The 20926-nt window shown below is 35.2% G+C and overlaps 1 protein-coding gene across 1 annotated transcript in view; it reads left to right on the top strand.

Annotated features, from left to right (window-relative positions):
• The window catches only part of LOC134533174 (cubilin), a 343648-nt gene that overhangs the window by 141742 nt on the left and 180980 nt on the right, over positions 1-20926 (top strand). Inside the window, exons 26-32 of the mRNA XM_063370538.1 lie at positions 301-482; positions 3367-3526; positions 7831-8027; positions 9601-9766; positions 10325-10506; positions 17370-17538; positions 20002-20183. Coding sequence (XP_063226608.1) covers positions 301-482; positions 3367-3526; positions 7831-8027; positions 9601-9766; positions 10325-10506; positions 17370-17538; positions 20002-20183 — 1238 coding nt within the window. The remainder of the gene's footprint in view (positions 1-300; positions 483-3366; positions 3527-7830; positions 8028-9600; positions 9767-10324; positions 10507-17369; positions 17539-20001; positions 20184-20926) is intronic.

Here is a 20926-nt window from a genome sequence, read left to right as displayed (position 1 = left end):
CGTTCCCCCCTCCTCCATCTCCATACACCCCTGATAAATTAGTATCGTCAGCTTTTTTTTTATGCTTAAAAATGAAATAATTGAGCTTTTTACTCTGTGGCATATATGCTCTTATTGACAATGCTACAGCCTGGTGCACATGGAGTCATCCAGCTGACATGTGTTGTGTGTCATCGATCTTAAAGATATGCTTGTATTCTTATAAGAAAACAAACCTTCAGTGGACTGATGTTTATGGTAGCCCCTGTAACAGCCGGTGGGCCAGTGTTTTCTCGTCAAATACTTTGGTTTGTGTTGCAGGATGTGGAGGAACACTGTCATCTAGCAACGGGGCCATTATGTCTCCAAATTATCCACTGCCATATCACGAAAATGCAGAGTGTTTCTGGAAGATATCCACTTCAAGAGGAAGTGCTATTCACATCATTTTTATGGACATGGAACTGGAAGAATCTAATGAATGCTACTTTGACTACATAGAGGTATGATTAAAATATGTACCTATCGAAATATTTTCCACCCATCATTAACTATACTGACATTAAAAAAAATCCTTTTAGTGCATAAATGCTGGAAATAACTCGATAAGCATTAAAAATATATACATACACTTGAGTCCCGTTATAGCAAGGTGCCACGGTTCCGGGTTTGATCCTCGCTATAACCGTGTCCTCGCTATAACCGAATTGGACAAATTTTGGCCCCCAAAAAATAAAAATAAACCGAAAATAGCATAAAAATTGTGTTTAAACCTGTATAATTATAAAATAGCAGGTTATATTAACGAAATCTTAATTTCTGTGAGCAGATGTGTGAATTTTCTTTTTAAAACGATACCCCATAAGTACGGATGCGATCACCGATTACGTAAAAATAACCAGAATACCCTACCAAGCCACGTAAGTATAGCATCTCAGCAAGCGGCCGACGCAGCATTGTCCTGCTATCTATCGTCGACGCGGGCTGTCTGCTGGCGGCCATGTTGGTTCGGGATGTTGCTAACAGGTGGTGCTAGTGTACCGCGACGATTTAATTCCTTACAAAAAAGCAGGAGTGCTGCTGCGGCAACGCACGTACGCCTCAAACGTAATAGTTGCTGGAAAACTATACTTTTCATTTAAAGAAACCTGTCAACTTTTTTAGAAAATAAATTTGGGATTAAACTCAAACCATCACCACCCCTTTCTCGGACAGATACCCCAACAACTGACCGAAACAAAAGTTACAAGAAAACTGCCCTAGCGATTCGGAAATAAATACGGTAGTGCCGACTAGAGGTGTAAAAGTAACGAAAAAATGTGTAACCGTATGTATTCGTTACTATAACAATTAGTTCTCGTTACTATCGTTACGTTACTCGTTACTTCTGATACCGCATAACATGCTATGTTATGTTGCAGCAACGAATCCAGTCGTATTGCGTACGCGTACAGTATGACGTCGCGTAAATAATAATAAATAGAATATAAACAATTAATATTTGATAATTAATAGTTTTTGTTGACCAAGAAACAAATCTCATTAGAGCGGCTTTTTAATATTATCTCTTTTAAGATAACCATAAAAAAAAATGTGAAAATACGCAATTATAAAAACAAAAACATACATATTTCTAATTTGTAAAAAATACTTTCTTACGCTTACGTTGTTTCTGTTCCAATCTCAAACTTTGTCTACACACGGCACAGATAACTAATGGAAGTTTGATAAAAGAAAGAAAGGATGGGATTCTATATTTAAGCCACGCACTTAGGTGGCGACTGCACGGCTGAAGAATGTGACAGGCGTCAACGGCAAGATGTCTAGTGGCGAGCGAGAGGGGTGGAGATAAAGCAGACAAATAAAGGCGCGCTACAAGCGATCACGGCGTAAATTCCTCAAAAATACCTTGTTATAGCCGTGTTCTCGCTATTACCGTGCTCGCTATAACGAGATTCTACTGTATATATTTTAACATGGGCATGAATAACATCAGTTTTAAAAGATTGGTTGGGATAGTAATAAATATGGTAATGGTGATGAAATATTGTTTTCTGAGTTGATATAGATGTTACTCCAGACTTCCTTGTTAGGAAGACATTCAGATTAATCTACTCAACTGGCTACTAACTAAAAAATTAATGAGTAATGTAAGTTCGCAGACACTTCAACTTTCATTGATGCAATTTTTTACCACACTTAGAAGACATATCATCCATGTGTAAATATTGTCTCATTTGCACCTTGCTTGGTCCACTGGAACATGTTCTTTAATTGCTTGATTTGTGTGTTATCATGTATGGCTGAGCATCTATAAGTACTGTATTTACCATTTTAAATAAGTTTCTTGGGCTAAAAGTTGAGCATATTAGCGAATCCACTTCCTCTTTGAGCCTTACAGAAGCTGAGTGCAAGGTGCTTCCTGTATTCAGCCAACTAACACAAAACCTTTCAGACAAATATGTTACAAATACTAGTTTCTGTCCAGCTTTATTTTATTTTGTTTGCCAAATAATTATTATTTGATCAAAAAGTATGAGTAGATAATGTCAAAAACATTTGCTGCCTGTGTGAGTTCAATCAAACAATGACGTTTCAGTATTTCAGTGAAAGTCGTTTGTTTAATTCAGCATTCAATACATTTTGTAAATTGGCTGCAATCAAGCCGTTATCGTTTTAGATTTTTTACCGTGTGGATGTTGACCTTGCCCCCTGGATCACATTACTGCGCTGTCAGCATTTTTAGTTCGCTCAGAGTTTGTCATTACTCTATGTTTTAATTTTTGTACTGTGTTTCTTGTTTAAGAGGGGGTAAATTTCACATTTTGTTGTTAGATTTACATAGCGATTTTTGAAGAAGAATAATACTCATCTGTATTTTTTCATTCTGTAGAGTAGCTTATTACAAAATATTTTTAATACCATTTTACTGTATGTTAATTTTCTTTGGTATTCCTATTAACACTAGCTAAGCACAGTTTTTGGCTGTAGTCTTCTGGCCTCTTACTGTGTCTGGATATAATCAACCCACTGAAAATGATGGAAAAGTCGACAAACTGTATTAAACAATTTTTGTTTTTCTTGGCACTAACCTAAGGTGAAAACATCGGACAGTTGTATCAGCAACCGTATCAGCTTCAAATATAACCTCTATAAAAATTGTAGAATACTTTTCTATTGGTGTGATAGCTACATACATTACCCTTGTGAAGCAAGAAGAGTTGATGGTTCAATCCCTGCATTTTTTATGATTCATACTCATTAATCACTATTATGGAGTTGTAAATACATTATGAAAAATAATGTTTTATTTTTAGTTTAATTTTAAAAGAATGAATATGTAAAGTGACTTTTCTGAGTGGAAAAAATTACTTTAAATGTTTCCAGATTCGAGATGGCCTTGATTCATCAGGAAAACTGATTGGTCGTTACTGTCATAATACAGACAGACCAATTTCAATAATATCAAACACAAACCACGTGTTTGTAAAGTTCCGGACAGATTTCAGCAATTCAGGAAAAGGTTTTCACTTACGATACAATACAGGTAATAGCTTCATGCTCCATTTTTCTATAGCACCATATTTAAAAATGATTGGGTTTGTGTAATATGAAAAATAAAATTTATTTATTTATTTTTTTTAAATATTTTTGAGTAATGAATGCTTGTTGAATCCAAGAGCTTTTTTTTTTGTTGAGTTAAATACACTTATATAAGTAAGAAACTCATAAAAATCTTAGTCTGCATTAGGTTGCTAGGTCCTGTTATTTCTGACATGTGAGGAAATGCTGTGAATGTTTTTATATATTTATTCTCAAAAATATTTTTCCATATCTTTTAAGCAATTTTCTCAGTAGCAAGGATTGTTTGGTACAATTATTTTAATTTCAAATTGAAAATGTTTCAAATTTAGTTCCGTAGAACTCATTAACACTCATAGTTGTAAGATTGTATTTATTAATGTTGCATGCATTATAAGAAATAGTATGAAACGAGTAAACATGATGTGAACCAGGAGTTTAAGAACCAGGGTGAGAGCGAGATTCCTGGCTGTCGGGTGTGACGTGGACTCTTGCCACCTGTAGCTGTTTGTGATAGTCCTCCGAGGCTCTCGTTCATTCGGGCCAAGGAGGTGTGATGGAGTGATGGAGGCGAGGTTCAAGCTTCCTGGAGTTGTGTTGGTAGATGGCCAGTGTGAAGGTCACCAGTGGTCGTGCTGACGTTTAGCACTCCTTGTGGTATGATACCAACTTTCCTCTCACAAAACATACCAGTTTGTGTATGTTAAGTATTTGTGAAGCTTCTAAAAGAAAGAATACATATTCTATTGAATAATTAAAAACTATTTTCGAAAAACCTAATCAGAAATGAAAAAAAAAAAAAAAAGGTACTACAGAACCAATATTTTGAGTTAAGGCCTGCAGTTGCTGAATTGTATTTTCTTTTAAATACTGTATTTTACTATATCCACCAGGTATAAAATCTGTTCCTTCGTAAAGAAAATATCAAGCCAAACAAAAAACTAGGGCATGATAACACGCTGGAATTTTTTCTTCCAGTTTCAGTAAATAATTTTCCTGTCACTTTGTTTTCAAAAGTTTTTTTTATTTTTGAGAAAGGTTAAATTAGTAGAATCAACCGCTACGTCAGGTCGATATGCCTAGAATTGTCAGTGTTAATAACTAGGAAATTATTATTTTTAATCTTTTTTGTATAATATTTTTTGATAAAACTACCTACCTGCGTACCCATTTAATTTGTTTGAGACTCTGAATACTAAAACCTTTTTAATTACAAGTCATGAATGCCAACAACATTAAAGAGGGATTCATTATAATTGATAGTTTGTTAGCACATATAGACAAAAATTTGACTTAATAAATCTTTGAACTTTGTCAATAATTTGTGATTAGCTTCATCATTTGATACAAATTAAAAATACCTGATTTTTAGATGCTTCGTGTAATGAATATTATAGTTTGACATGGGAGAGTCATGCCCAAATCATAATTCTAAGTGTAAATAGGAACCCCATCCAAGGCACACCATCCTTTAAAAAAATGTTAACAGACCAACAAACGGGTGCCGTTTGTCTTCTGGTCTTTTCCACTCCTGCGATAGATATTGTTACCTGGTAATCACAGTTATTTACCCAAGACGAGAGTCATTGGTCTTGGTGGATAACTGTTTGTCATCAGACTTTTCATGCCTACCCCTTCAGTTAAGGGACCAGACATCAGGTCCCTCCCATGGGTGACCTGTAACTATAGGCATCATACCTAGTAATTTTCTATTTAATCGGAATTTTGTTAGTTTCTAGACGACCAATATCTCTTGATTCAGCTGATAGTTCATTGGTTTGATCATGTAGATATAGTCCATAGTCTAGCCATCGGCAATACAATAAAAAAAAAATAGTTTTCAGAACGTAAGTTTCTGTGGTAAGGGGTGAGCTTCTGAAAACCACTGTCACATTCTGACTACCACCAAGTTGTAACCACTCCAGAGCCTTCAACTATGGTGCAATCAAGTTGGCACTATACTGCTAACCTTGTTGGTACTGCAAGGCGGTGCAGACTTTTTATTGTGGGTCAGAACAATAAGTCATTTAACCTGAAGTGCCCAGTCCTGAGGCTTGAGACTTAGCTTCACCCCCTAAAGTGGGAGAGGTGCCTGTCATTAGTTTAGTTTAGTTTAGTGATACCTAATAAATGCAAATCTTTCTTTATAAGTACTGCATATCATGTTTATAAATATTTTGTCTCCAAATACACATTACCCGCTGTTTGTTACCTATTTGGAAAACATCAGGCATGTATTCTTAAATAACATATTTTGTATGACCTCTTGCACAATAATCATAGAAGTTAGTTTTTGTTCTGATTTTGTATCCAGGCAATGACCACAGTTTAACATAGTCACTTTTTTTTAAAATATTTTTTCATAAATGCCTGCAGGTAGCAAAAAAAACTAAATGTCAAGCAGTTGGATTTTTCTATTTATTTATCTTAGTCCTAACTAAATTGTTTCATTACACTGACCAAAACTTGTTAAGAGAAGACAGTATTTATGTTACTTGGCACGGCAAAACAACCCAAAAAATAACAAGACACTTTAAAACTTAATGTTGTATGTATGTAGTGACTTGAAGTTTGTTTTTTAAGTTATGTCTTTTAACCAAAGTTAGTTATTTGGTAAAGTTTTTATTTTGAAAAAATAAAAAGTTTTTATTTAAACTTTAGTTGTTTATTACTTACTTCAAAAACAAAACTCTACTTTAACTTACACCCGGTACCAACCACATTTCAGTTCTCTGATTAATGTTTGTTAATTGGAAAAGTATTTTTATGATTTCAAGAAGAGTTTTATACTTGTCATATTGCTTCCTCACAAAACAATTTTACAATACATACCAATCACAGTTCCAGTTAACCTTCATGGCTTCATGTCGCTGGATATAAAATAAAATTAATTCCCTTAGTTAGGTTTACTTAACAAGGCACATCCCATGGTGAGGGGAGGGGGGGGGGGGGGGGTTACGATGTTCACCCTGGGCCGATGTCGATGCCTGGGGTCCAATTTCTAATACTGTCCGGGGAAAAAAAGGTTGCAACTCTGCCTGGTTCTGACCAGCAGGCATTACATGTTACATTGTATTTTAGTGCGTTCTCTTCAGAATTTCCTGAGTTGCCGACGGTGCCACTGCATGCAGCGACAATGAGCGACAACTGGTCGGACAACTGGTTCTTCTCTTACAAAAGCGAAAACAAAGGGGAGGCAACCCCGTGTGCCAACTGACCAATCACAGGACAGGATTCAGAAAAATGACCATATATGGAATATTATAGTGTGAGAATATTTTTCTGGAAGTCTGGCGAGAGACATCACACCACCGCATGGCTCGCCCTGATTGTCTTGCAAGGCAGCACCCAGCGAAAGTTCTAGTTCATTGCTGTGCAGTCGTGCACCCACGGCTGGGTTTTACCAACAACGCACCAACTTGAGGCGTGAAAAATAACTTGCTGGCGATAGAGTGTCTTCCTTTCATTTTAAACTTTTAGAATGTTCTAGAATGTTCTAGTCTTACTGCCCAAAGTGTGCTTTATAATTGTAAAAGCATAATTAATGGACATATCAAATGTTAACCGACCAAGAAAATTACAGGGAAAAAATAATTTTAAAAATACTGCATTCAGCTTTATGTTAAACCTAACCCAAATTAATAATTTATATTGAAGCACAATTAAAATAATTTAAATGACTATGCATAATAGAAGAAACCAAGAGTATTAATTAATTATGAAATAAGAAAGCATCAGCAACATAAAATATTTTCAGTTAATTGTTAACAGTAGCAGGGGGCAGGAATTATGTGTTGTTACACTCACTTTTATTTAAGTATCATACTGCATTGGTGTGAATATGTGAACTTTTTTTTGTACAGATTGCTGCAATCCGGAAACCTATTGTTTGCCTATAATTCAAAATTTTAAGTAGAAATTCTATATAATCTATATGCATAGAATTATTATTTGGTTATAAACTGCAGAATCTACTGTTATAAAGAAAAATACAGTGAATAAAATAAGATGTGATGAGACCATTTGCATAAAGTGGAGTCGTGGTGGTGTTGATTTCTTGTATCGATTGTCTAGTTTTTGTATGTTCGCTCATTTTTTATTTCTTTCTCTTTACAAAGAGTACACAGTATTTAATGCAGTTCTAATTTGACTCATTTCAATAAATCCTATTTGACATTTGGATTTGGAATAAGGAGCGCTTATTTTGTATGTGCAAAGGTGATTGAAAATTTGTTAACTCCCCTAAATTTACATGTTTTATGTTCACAGTGTGCAATTTGGTTGTTAAGGGCTACAGAGGAGTCATTGAAAGCCCAAACTTTCCTCTGGACTACCCGCCTCAATCTGATTGTTTATGGAACATTACAGCCACAATTGGTAACAAGATTAACATGTCTTTTTCTCATTTTGAATTGGAAAGACCACCATTGTATTCAAACCAAGCCTGTCATTATGACTATGTCGAGGTAGGTACAACAACTTGAAAACTACTTGAAATTTTTAATGGAAACTTTATTGTATTATTTTTTAACTATACACTGGTGTGTAAACACATCTGAAGAGAAAATTTACTGCGTACACCTATATTGTGAATCTCTAGTTTGTGTTGATAGTTATAGGTAATTATTTTTGGTAACAAAGCCACATCAACATCAGGTGTTTTGGCAACACTGTTAAAACAAGTGTGACATGATTGTAGAAAATGCAAAATTCTGTCACTACGAGAAGGCATTAGGCATTTTTAGTGATAGTGGAAGCTGTGCGCACATGTACAATTAGTTTGATCTGAGAGCATTCCACAAAAACTTTCAGTTATCAGGGCCTGTAAGAGAAATTGAGCGCCCGGCTGCTAATAAATATTTCGAGCCCCCTTTCCTGTTATTTGATGTACCACTTTTCAAACCCCACAGTTAAAAAAAAATCTAAAAACTGTAAGCATTACTGTGACCATAACTGTAAACATGATCAGTGGTTACCAAATAACTTGTAAAGTTTCCTATGAAATCAAAAGACTTGTGATTTTTGTTCTGTCAGGGTAAACCAGAGCATTAAAAATTTTTTTTTTTGAAATTGAACTGTTCCCTCCTCACCTAGTGCCTGGGTCGCTGGGATTTTGAACCCCCCTCCCCCCCTTTTGCCTTTCCACAAGCCTCCCGACAACTTTGATCTAAGTGCTCGCTCAGAGTGTGAATTATTTGAAGTTTAGGGTACATACATCATCAGCCTAAGAGGGCTGTTGATACTTTGAGGCTAGTGGATCTACGTGAAAAACAGTGCATAGACCAGAGAATACTGCGCAGTGAACAACCCCCAGAGCACTCTTGCACTGTGCTTACCACACCCTGCCTTTACAAAAATCTACCAATATAATTATCCAACAAATTTATATTATAAAAAACAAGAATCTACCAATATATTTAACACAAATTTACCAATAAAAAACATTACAAGAATAATTAGAATGAAAAGAAAGTAAACAATAATTCTTATAGGGACTTACGAGATGTGTAATTTACTTCACAGGTTTGCTTGATAAGAGTTCAAGAATATTGAAATAGGATATTCATTAGATATTAATAATAGCTGAGGCTGTGTTCAAATTGTTAGATTTAATGGGCAAAATGGTTACGTGACACAATTTTCTAGACAAATATAATAATGTAGTTTGTAAATTTTTTTCATTTTGTGTATACCTAACGATTCTCACAAAATTATAAAATACAAAATTGTAAATTTTCTGTAATGTTTTTAACATTTAAAATATACACGTGCATGGGGAAAGGCTATGTAGCAAAAATTTTTAGTAAAATTTAGAATGTTTAGTTAATCATATTATAATATCTTGACATGATCCCGTATTATGTATTCAACATAGGGTAGCATCTCTCAATACACAACCAATTTAGTGTTTTCAAGTTTTAAAAATTTAATGAAACTTTGAGGGTTATTTTGCTTGCTGTGGCTTGACATCAGTGCTGGTAGTGATGGATCAGCTGATAGTAGACTCTAGTGCTAAACAAAAACTTTCATGGATTTTAGGTTAAAGAAGGTCAAGGCTTGGACCCACCTACGAAAGATATTGGCAGATTTTGTGGTAACGCTTTACCAGATCCAATTGCATCAACGCTAAGCACAGCTTACGTGTATTTTAAGAGTGATAGCTCGATGCAGTACAGTGGATTCCGCATTGAATGGGTACTAAACGGTGAGTATGATCAAATTCAGGTTACTGTCGTCAAAGTTCGGTGTTCTCACTTCACATTCAGTGACTTTGACTAGAGAGTTTGGACCTATCTTATTGTACTGAGAGTGGCTCCGTTGTTTCTTCATAGGTAATGCAGGAAAGTAACAAAGCTGTACCTCGCTTTGTCAGTTTCTCTTTCCCAAAGATTACCCATAATAACCAACAATTTTTTTTGTATTAAAGAATATAAATATTACATGTCACTTGAACAACTTGTGGAATCCATTAACACAGTTTATAATTTTCGTTATTTTTTTTTCCATCCATGTACATTTAAACTTGCCACTCGTTCTGCCAAATAAGAAACATGTTCTGAGTGTCTTATGTGGAAATATTGTTCAACCACTATGATCTCATTAGGTTAATATTGTTTTCCTGTTAGATGTGTCAGTGATAGGCAGTATGAAACTCATTGAATGCTAGAAAATACTGCAAAACTGAAACCTGTGTTTTGAAATTAACTTTCCAACACATTGTGCAATAAAGGTTTGCAATAATTCCTGTCGATATCTGTTTCAGGATGTGGAGGGCATTTTCAGCATCCTGTTGGTGCATTCACATCGCCTAACTACCCCAACCACTACAACCTTTCAACGGTGTGCGAGTGGACTCTGACTGTCGAGATTGGAAGAAGTGTAGAGTTAACATTGCTCGACTTTGATTTGGAGAAGACGCCCAGTTGTGATTACGATTCTCTCACGGTAACAAACTTTTTCATTGCATTAAAACTAAATTTTCCTAGTGCTACAATATTCTTAAATCTAAGAAAGTTCTCAGGGAAATTTAATCACATGCATTTTCTCTATAAATTAAATGCATGCCATGCATGCCATAGTTAATATTAATATGAATAACAAATTCATAGGAAGTAACAAATAATTACAGTATATCTCTGTTAAGATTTTTCTTAATGCATTAAGAAATTTAGACGTATTAACAGGAAAATTTTATTGAAAGGGTAAAATTGCATGTATTTATGGGTGATTGCTAAGTTTTTATACTTATTTGCAGGAAATCTTAAGTGGGATTATCTTAAGAGGGTTTTAGTGGAATAATAAATGTAAAAATTTTTTTGTGATATACTTTATATTTTTCTTTGAACATAAGCACAATTTAGTTTCTATGCTACACAAGAGGTGGTGCATGCCACAAGTTGGCTTCTTTGTTCTGTATAAATCCAGACCGCCAGCTAACTCTCACTTGGTCTGAATTGCACTTTCATAAAAGCACTCAAGTAATTTTTGCTGGGCACCAAGAATAATTTCAGTTTTATAGACTTAAATTTTTGAGGTTATGCCTGTTTACCTTGAAGATTGCCTTGCATAAATAAAAGGAGTCATTAATAAAATTTGTCAATATATTTTTCTCTTTGCCAAACACAGAACATAACCGCCATTTTATGATGCTGAAGCATTTACACTCTAAAAAACAACTAAAAACTCCCAGTCAAATAAACTTGTCAAACAGATCGGTTCATCACTTGGGCACGATATGTATTTACTTAGAATTCATTAATGAAAATCCCACAATCGCTTGTGAAGCACGGTACAAATGGCAGACAGACCTTTGTCAGCTTGGCATGGTCACCAATTACCAAAATTCCTCCACTCTAGGCCTTCGCTGCCACCTGTGGTCTAAAACTTCTAAATAACTGTCAAAAAAAAAAGTTAATAAACAATGCGGTCCGGACCACAGGTATGAGATTTATCTCAACCCTACATAACTATTAAATTGGCGAGTCGCCACTTACACTCAAACTATCGCAGATGCCCAAGTACGGACTAATGATGAGACTGCGAAGCTGCGTCTACCATGCAGGAAATAGTCAGGTGCATGACCTCACCGATCAACCACAACACAACCCTCACAAGGACATAACAGTATACAAATTTCTTAACCCTTACAATGAGGCTTTTCCTGCAAAAAATAAAACATGAGAAATCTCAAAGACTTTTCTTATTAGTTGTTGCAACGTGATAATTTTCCCGTCTTCCATGGGAGATAACTTCTGCCTGTTTTCCCATCATAATAAATACATGCAAATGCACTATAAAGTCTCTGTCCTGAAAAAAAAGTAACAAATCAGGGCCACTGAGTCGCTCAACTGTCTCTTGTCCTTCCTTTGCCTACGCAATAGATATGTAATGTTCCAGAAACATACCTATCGCTTTCAAATAAATCCAAACATAAAATACCAGCACAAAAACCATGTGTATTTAAAATTAATAATATACTGAAAAAGGTACATACACAAACAATAATCTAGCGAACAAAGTGAGAACCAGTAACAACCTAGTTAAACAGCTTTTTGAATAAAATAATTAAATTTCACAACTACATGAATGTTAAGAATGATAAAATACAAGGAAGGATACAAAACTAGGTCACTTTAATCAGTTGATACACCGGGATGACCAGAACAAAATATTTATTCCTTTCAAAAACTTCTCATAAAAGCTGGCGAGGGCAGGGTTTTGCAATGCTACATTATTCTAGTTCTTTGAAATGCTGAGGCACAGTAGTGATTTACTAATTGTTTAAGAGGTTTTTGTGCTATACTTTTACAAGAAATGCCTGCATTCTGTTCGTAATTATTAACATTTTTATGTGTGGTACTAAATGAATCCAATAGTTAATTTAATATTTCTGGAACATATAATGTAATTTAATATTTATGGAGTATAAGCACGTAGTGGCAATTAAAATTTAGCAAAATGTATGAGTAAAATCAGCAGCTCGTATTTCAAATAAAACTATCTGCTCTGCCCATCTTTTCCTTGGTCTTCCTTGGGGGTCTTTTACCTGTGTACTTCAATTCCATAATTTTCTTAAGCAGCCTCTCTTTTCCCATTCTCTGCTCATGTCCATACCATCTCATTCAAGTCCTGTACTCCTGCTCTTGTTATTGTCCTGCCTTTTAACTGCCAACATACTACTCATAAACTTCATTCCTATTGCTCTGATCGTCCCAGCATCTCTTTTATGTACAGTCCAAGTGTCTGCTCCATATGCATGTCCAGAAGAGAGGAAAAGATTGGAGTAAAGTGAAGGATGAAAAATGGAGGAACAGAGGAAGATGGAGGCATGATGGCTTTGATGACCTGGCCACAGACTGGAAGCAGTTGATGATGATGATGATGATGATGATGATTTCATTCAAATTGTAGCACAGACAGTATATGTAACTAATTATCGCAAAACGTCAGTATTGTCAACAAGTGATGTTTATGTTTTAGCAGTACATATGCTAAGATAGTTTTCTGTGGATTAAAGAATAGTATATTGAGAAATAAATTTGTTTCAGTAGGTAGACATCTCAGGAATATATGCATATCATATTAAAAAAAGTTTTCCTCCGGAATGAAAATTAATGTTACGATTTAATAATATGGGGGAAAACTATTAGGTTCGTAAGGGATAGCCCGATGAGGTTTTTTTTTACAGTTTTATTAATTACTAATATTTACATTACTAATAAATGCCTAATCACCAATTACTCACACTTAAAAATGTTTAATATCAAGTCACTCAATGTCTTCAAGTTCCTCAGTCCGTACTCCTCACTGGGCTGCACTCCTCGCGGAACTCATCACGGAACGCATGTGGTACATCCTGCGGAACTCTGTCGCCAAAAACCTGTCGCCGAACTCACAGTGGAACTCCGTCGCGGGACTCTGTCGCCAAACTCTCGCCGCACCAGTGGCACTCACGGCACTCACCGTCGCGGCACTCATCGCGGGCTGAACTCTTGCAGCATTTGCGGCACTCACCGGTCCTTACCATCGCGAGACTCTGTCGCCCAAAATTTATCGCGGAGGCCAGCGTCGCTGCTTAAGTAGTCTCTGGCGCCCTTCTATAACTGACGAGAGCAGCTGGGGCGAGTCGCGTCATCCTGCGCCAACCCGCCGCCCAAAGCATCGAGAATAGCGTTGCTCGTTCACGCGGCGGTACGCGGAATTCCCAAGGCCACTCAGCGATAGATAACGGCGCCGAGGCAGGATGATGCGCGGGGAGCAGAGGGGGGAAGGAGGGTAGCGACGACCCTTGTAATCCGGCCAGGCGCACGTGGCATGCCTTACGTCAGCGGACCACACGTGGCCGTGAAGGGCTGCCAGCCAGCTCCGAACCTGGCATCCACGGTCTGGTCTCACGTTTGTCCAACGTAGCTTGCTTTGTCCAATTTAGTGTTATGTAGTAGCAATGCATTTAGAACTTGTCTCTTTTAAAAAGAAGCTGCAGACAGTAGCAGTAGGTCATCTGTGCTAGCCAAGGGAAGAAAGAGGCTAATGTTGAACAAAGATGTATATGGGCGGTGGTACAAGTAATGTTACTGGAATTAATTTAAACCACAGTGACAACATTTAATTTAGAAATTGTTTCATACACTGAGGCGCATCAGTTAAGGGATAGCGACAATATAACCCCTACTTTTAAGTGAATTTGAAATAACTGTCCACTGTGTTGTATTAGTATGTTCAGGGTGTCTACTGACCCTGGAAAACCTGGAAAACCTGGAAAAATCAGGGAATATTGTAATCAGGGAATAATCAGGGAAAAATCAGGGAATTTTTCTAAAAATTAGGGGATTTTTGTTTGGTAGGTTGTAGTTGGCAATACTTTTTTGTTTTATTGATCTGCTTGCATTGACGTAGCATCAAGTGTATCGTGTCCCATTTTTTATTTTGAATGGAAAATAACGAACAGTTCCCACGTACATTTTCTTTTATTTACCATCGAATTCGGAAGTGGAGTTAAATCACGTGATATAAACTGGTTCAAGCTGGTCTGTTATCCTGCTGATGTGACGTGCTGCAGCATTGCTTCTCACGTTCGGATTATACCGACAGGTGAATTTAATTTTAAGTATCTATGGATGCCCTCAACGTAAACTGGGCATTTTTGTTAGCTTTGAAAATACATATCACAGACACTTTTGGTGAAGATTCGCCATCGTTGCTAGAAATTGGTAGCTGTGGGCTTCATACGGTCCATGGTGCTTTCAAAACTGGAATTTCTGCTATACAATTGGATGTTGTTAGTTTTTTCAGGCACAGTTACTATTTGTATATGCATGTATCTGCAAGGAGGGTATATTACATTAGAATAACTGGATCAGAGCTTTTTTCCAAGAAATTTTGTGCAATCAGATGGAATACTGCAGTTGCTGAGCGTGTCATGAAAACGTTACCCCACCTAAAGAAATTTGTTAGTTAAGTTACTATTTCATCTGTGTCTTTCAGTGTAGTGAAAAGTGCTCTTGAAGATAATCTTCTAGAAGTAAAATTGACATTCTTCTACTCTTTGGTGTCAAGAGCTGGAATTGTTTCTCACAATCTTCCAAAGTGAAGCACCCATGGCACCTTTTCTCTATGATTCACTGGTAGACATTTTATTAGCTTTGGCAGGAAAGTTTTTGAAACCAGAGGTACTGAAGAGCTTTAGAGAAACACAATGTATCTCGATTGGATGTAGATAACCAGGAAAATCTACTGACTGCTAACAATATCAAGTTGGGTTAATGCAGTACACCATGCCATCAAGAAAGAGAAAGTACCAGTAAAGTCTATCCTGTTACTGAAAAATGATGTTAGGACTTGTCTAAAGGTTATGGTAAAAAAACTTCAAGACAAAAGTCCCCTGAAGTACAAACTTACCAAGGGAATTTCCTGCTTATGTCCGTCTGTGGCTTTAAATTCGGGTGTGAGGAAACAGCGTGTGAATTACAGTTTAGAATGTTGTCTTCAAAACAAGTGGCTATAAGGACAAGAAGCTGATAACATTGAGTGATCATATCAGTTGGTATGTTCCTCGCAAGATTCTGAAGCACTGTTCTCGTCTTTTTCTCGAGAAGACTAGTGCCTTGATCACTTGTGGATGCTCATTCTTAAGACACATACAGTAGCTGCCAAAATAGGCCTTCTAAAGTTTGTGAGGATGATGTTGGTACTTTCCCATGGAAATGCATAATTGGAAAGAGGATATTCAGTGAATTCTTATCTGCTGACTGAAAACTTGCAGGAAGAAATACTGATCGCACAAAGACAGATGTACGTTGTTCAACGTTCTGGAGGTGTAGAGCATGTTGATATCACCAAGTCCATGTTACAGTATGTAAGAAATGCTAATTGTAGGCGTAAGGAAGCCCTGCAAACAAAACAAAAAGGAAAGGAAGCTACAGACAAGAAGGCAGAAAAAGAAGAGTTGAAGAGGAGATCAAGACATTGCAGTTGAAGAAGGCTCGAATGTTGGATTTGGCTCGTTCTGAAGTACGTGCAATAGACACAAAAGTTGAGTCACTCCGAAATTGATGGGAGCTTCCTTTTACTTATGTTTTTGCAAAAGTAAGTGTGTGAAATATTTGTAGCAGCATGTTTTATTTGCCATCAATTGAGTCACTTTGGCCACGTCTGGATGAAGGTATTTTTTTTACTAATTTAAGTGAGTTGAAATACTTTGAAACCCGTCAATGTACTGTTATGCAGTTTATTCAGTTTCGTGGAATGTCGTAATTGTGCTACAGAAAACCTGGAAAAGTTCAATTTTAGACCTGGAAAACCTGGAAAAATCAGGGAATTTCATTTACTAGATCTGGTAGACACCCTGTATGTTTATAATTAAAGGGTGCTACAGCAAAGAGGTTTTAAGTAACATTGTTTCGTGTTATATATTAAGTAATGGTTTTTGTTAAAGAAAACGTAAATACCTTAACTTTGTTCAATGGAGCAAAAAAATAAATAAATAAACTTTTATTTTACAAAATGGCACTTAGAACATTTTGTTATTAGCCTAAATATTAATATCATTTACTTTTCTTAGATTGGTTATTTCTTTATTTCGTATAGTAATACAGAGTTGTTTTATTGCGTAGGGAAGGGCAAACTGTTATGACTAAGGGTTTTGCAGTTGTTTGAAATTCATGAAAGAAATTCTAGGTTGTGTTGTAAAGAGAACAATTTTTTGTATAGCTACTAACTAGTGATGGATTGGATCCCAATTTTCTCGAATCCAAATCTCAAATCAAATTCCAATTCAAATTCTCAATTCCCAATGTAGGTCCCAAGGGTCCAAAATAAAATAATATACAAGAAATGAAAAATATTAATTATGGTTTTGAAACATTTAACCCTTTAAATGTTTTATTCATGAACTAAGTTTCTAGAATCAATATGTATAATATAATTATATGTATATAATTACATGTTAAGGGTACAATATCTAGGGGAACGGTAACAAGATAGGTATGAAGAAAATAAATTAACCTAGTTACCTAGTTGAATATTTAAAATTTACTTTATTTCCTCTAAAATTATTCTTTGAATCTTTTTCCTCAAATATTGAATTCTTCGAATACTGAGGGTTTGAAGATGCAGTTGGTCCATCCCTACTTCTTACACATTTCATTGATAACTATTCTTAAACTTGTTTTTTTATACTTTTATGTGTATAACAGTTATTGATGAACAAATTTTTTTTTCCAGTTTATTTGTTAATGTTTGGTTAGAGCCATATCTGCATGTAAATGTTGTTTTAATTTAATGATACTATAGAAACTGTGTTGTTGCAGATATATGGAGGGCCTGATGACACTTCTCCTAAACTTGGGCACCTGTGCATGAGTCAGAAGCCACCAATAGTTTATACATCATCTGGAAATAACATGTTTGTTCGGTTTGTCAGTGATAGTTCATACACGGGAAGAGGTTTCCAAGCTTTCTACAAATCAGTCAACTCAGGTAACAGTGTGGCGTCTCTTAATGTTGTATTTTCTTACCCTGGCATTGGGACAAGTTCTTTATTTACACGAAACAAATATTCATTCCACACTGCCTACATTACTGATCTATTATTTATTCACGATTCTCTTTACTTTCAAGGCCACACTTCTTCATTGATAATCTCGTTAATTAACGTCAAAGAAATTTGTTTAAACCCACTCAACCTGTTTGAATAAAATTTTGTTTTATTTAAGTTAATCTTTATTAATAAAAGCTTGGAGAATATTTTGTCAACAAAATAGTTCTTTACACTGACTCAAATTTTGTTAATCTGCATTAACATTGCATTTTGTGGCAAAAGCAACAAAAAAAATTTAGGGTGTAAAAAAGGTTTCAGGTACGAATAACTTACTCATTTTGAGGATATGTACCTGTACCCAAAAAATTAGTGTATTTCCTGCCTAAGACACAGTCAGTATGAGTGTGGATGAAGTGGGATAAAATATTTCATCTCAAACACCCCCCCCCCCCCCCACCTTTTTTTTAAACCAGGTTATACATTAATTATTATGTTGTTGACAAACTGTAAAAATTTCTTGGATTCTAAATTGCAATATATGATATACAGTAAGCATCATTCCGTTGAACTTTGATACTACTAGACAAATCTGTTTTTGTTCAGTGGTAACTATACACAAAAAGATTCAACAATGTCTGTTTTGATTTAAAAACTTGTACTTTCTCGGTTTGAGGACAAATTAAGGGAACGGCAGAGGATTGTTCTCTGAGCAGGAGGCTAGAAGAAGTGGATTGCCCCTAAGCTGAACACTGCTTGCATCAGCCTTATTCTTCTCTCCTTCACCAAGCCGAGTGAGCAACAGCAGTAGATAGCCACACTTGTAGATTGTGTGGCACATTGCAACCTAGTTAGCATTCTACCATTGTTATCTGAATGCCTCATAATATTTATTTCAAGATTTTACTTTTTATTTTCGCCACCCAATACATTTGAAAAAAAAAATTTCTAATATTGGTTGTAGCAAGTGAAGCACAATATTTTTTTAACTTGCTACTTGTGTTGCAGTAAAAACCACTTTAGGAAATTTGTTAAATAATGACTAAAAATGCTTTTTCAAACATAAAAAAGTGATGTTATTAGAGAAAATGTAAATTTATATTATGTTTGATGTGGAGGTGACATACGTAGCTCATTAATTCTGATAGTTGCTTATGATTGCAGTTTCCCAAACCTGTTTCATATGTTTATGTGGTTTTTCCTTATACATTACTTTTATGTTCCACTGCTTCAGTATCTAATATGGGAAGTTCTAGAAGCAAAGTTTGTGAAGTGCACATCCTTGCACATTAACACGGTTTTTTTCAACGCAGTAAACATGGCTTATGGTTGTAGCTCAAGTTTTGTCTGTGGTATTTAATAATAAAACAGAAAATTTAATGTGTATTACATAAGTGTATTGTTTATTATGTGTCACAAAGTATCTGCAGTTGGTGTGAAAATGCATTAAATAGTTAACTGCTTATATACATTGATTTACTGTAATACAATTATAATTATGGTTTTTTTTTTGGAATATAATTATGACTTACGTGAAAACAAGTTGTATAGCATATAGGTTAGTAATAAAATTACAAGACCATTTTCATTTCGTAATGGTAAAGCTTACGTGTGAATAAAACATTTTAAAAACAAGAGATATTAACCGAATAATGGTAGTCGTAATTAAAAATCACATAAACTACTTAAAAGTTAACAAAATATTTTTCTGTTATTTCCTGGTTTAAACTTTGCCAAATTCTGTTCTTTTTCTGGAAATTTTCTTTCCTGTGACATATATTTTAGTTTAGTACTTTTAGTCGTTACTTAGTAGAATAGTTCTTACTGTAAATTGAGATTACTAACTCTCAACGGGAGATATTACAGTAAAAAAAATAGATATTTTATGAAGTCTGCAGAAACTTTATCTACACAACCTACTGCTTGCCTAAGATCAAGTCCATAACGAAATATGTAGTGTCAATATTTGTTAAATTTGGCTTCCAGATGGCCAGTCTCTTTCCTGTGAAAATATATGGTATTAATACCTAATTATTTTACATATCAATTTTTTTTAAACAAACTGTTTTTTCCCATGTGTCTTTTGTGCTATTTGGTTTTATGGTCGCCTTTAGTTTTTCACTAGTTTTGTAATGTTTTTAGGATTTATTCAATGTATTTAGAACTTATGTTAAATTTTGGCAATCAATTTAGTTTAATTTATTTTTCTTTGTTTCTCAGCTGTTTGTTTAATGTTTTCTATTACACTCAATTTCAGATAGTTTTAGATATTCATTTTGTTAGAGAATATATATTTTAAAATATTGACTGTAGCTTTGGTTTCATGATGTGTAATTCTAATTCTAAGTTGATCTAGTTAAAAACAATTAGGTGCTGAAAATCATATTAACTTTCATTTGTTTCAGTTTGTGGAGGAATAATGAGGGCTCCAACTGGTCAGATTCATTCAAAAAATTATCCTAATAACTACGATAACATCGATGATTGTGAATGGTACATAGAGATTGATAAAAACCACGTGATAATGTTAACATTTATTGACTTTAGTATGGAAACCCATATGAACTGTTCTTATGATTACGTGAAAGTAAGTACTGCATTTCTAAAGTATTTTAAATTAAGTATGTTTCCTTGCTAATTGATTTCATTTTTTGAGCATTTTGAAATGAGGTCTGCTACTAAAATTTAACATCCATTTGTTATAGTATTCATCGTGGCTCATGAAATAAATAATCTTACTGAACGAGCTGGTGTAAAGGTGAAACGTTATATACTCACATTCAAAAGAACCTGGGTTTGGTTCCTAGTTGATCCATCCTGATTTGGGATTTCTTGGTTTCTCTAAAACTCCGGCAAATTCTTTGACAGTTCTTTCCCAATGTATGATTCCTTCCCAAAATTCTCTGCATTGTGTTTGATGTAGTGGTGGCCCTGTACTCTACGGGGCTCCGGGCCATATATTTTTAGAAGGTGCTTCAGGGGTTATGGAATGGAGCATTCCCCTGGAAATTTTGAAAAAATAACTATTTAAACTATCATTTTAGCCAACCTGGAATTTAAAGTTTGATTATGGTTTTGCTAATTTATCTTAATATCAGTGATGAAAGGGATGGTGCGGGGTCTCTCTATCCTCTGAGTGACCTCATAAATGAGACGTAAAAACAAACTATGTAAAACAAATAAAGAATTTTTGGAAATAGAATGATCAGTATTCATGAGTAGTTCCATTTTTATAAAACACTATTGTAAAATAGCTGCATTTAAATACTGGGGAGGGAAGGAGGGTTAAGACCTAGAGGCCTAGAAGTGTCTGACAGTTGTGTGGTCCAG

This window comes from Bacillus rossius, chromosome 6 (assembly GCF_032445375.1).
Source record: "Bacillus rossius redtenbacheri isolate Brsri chromosome 6, Brsri_v3, whole genome shotgun sequence".
Lineage (NCBI taxonomy): Eukaryota > Metazoa > Arthropoda > Insecta > Phasmatodea > Bacillidae > Bacillus > Bacillus rossius.
The sequence above is the reverse complement of the archived record's forward strand: the minus strand, read 5'-3'. Positions and strand labels throughout refer to the sequence as shown.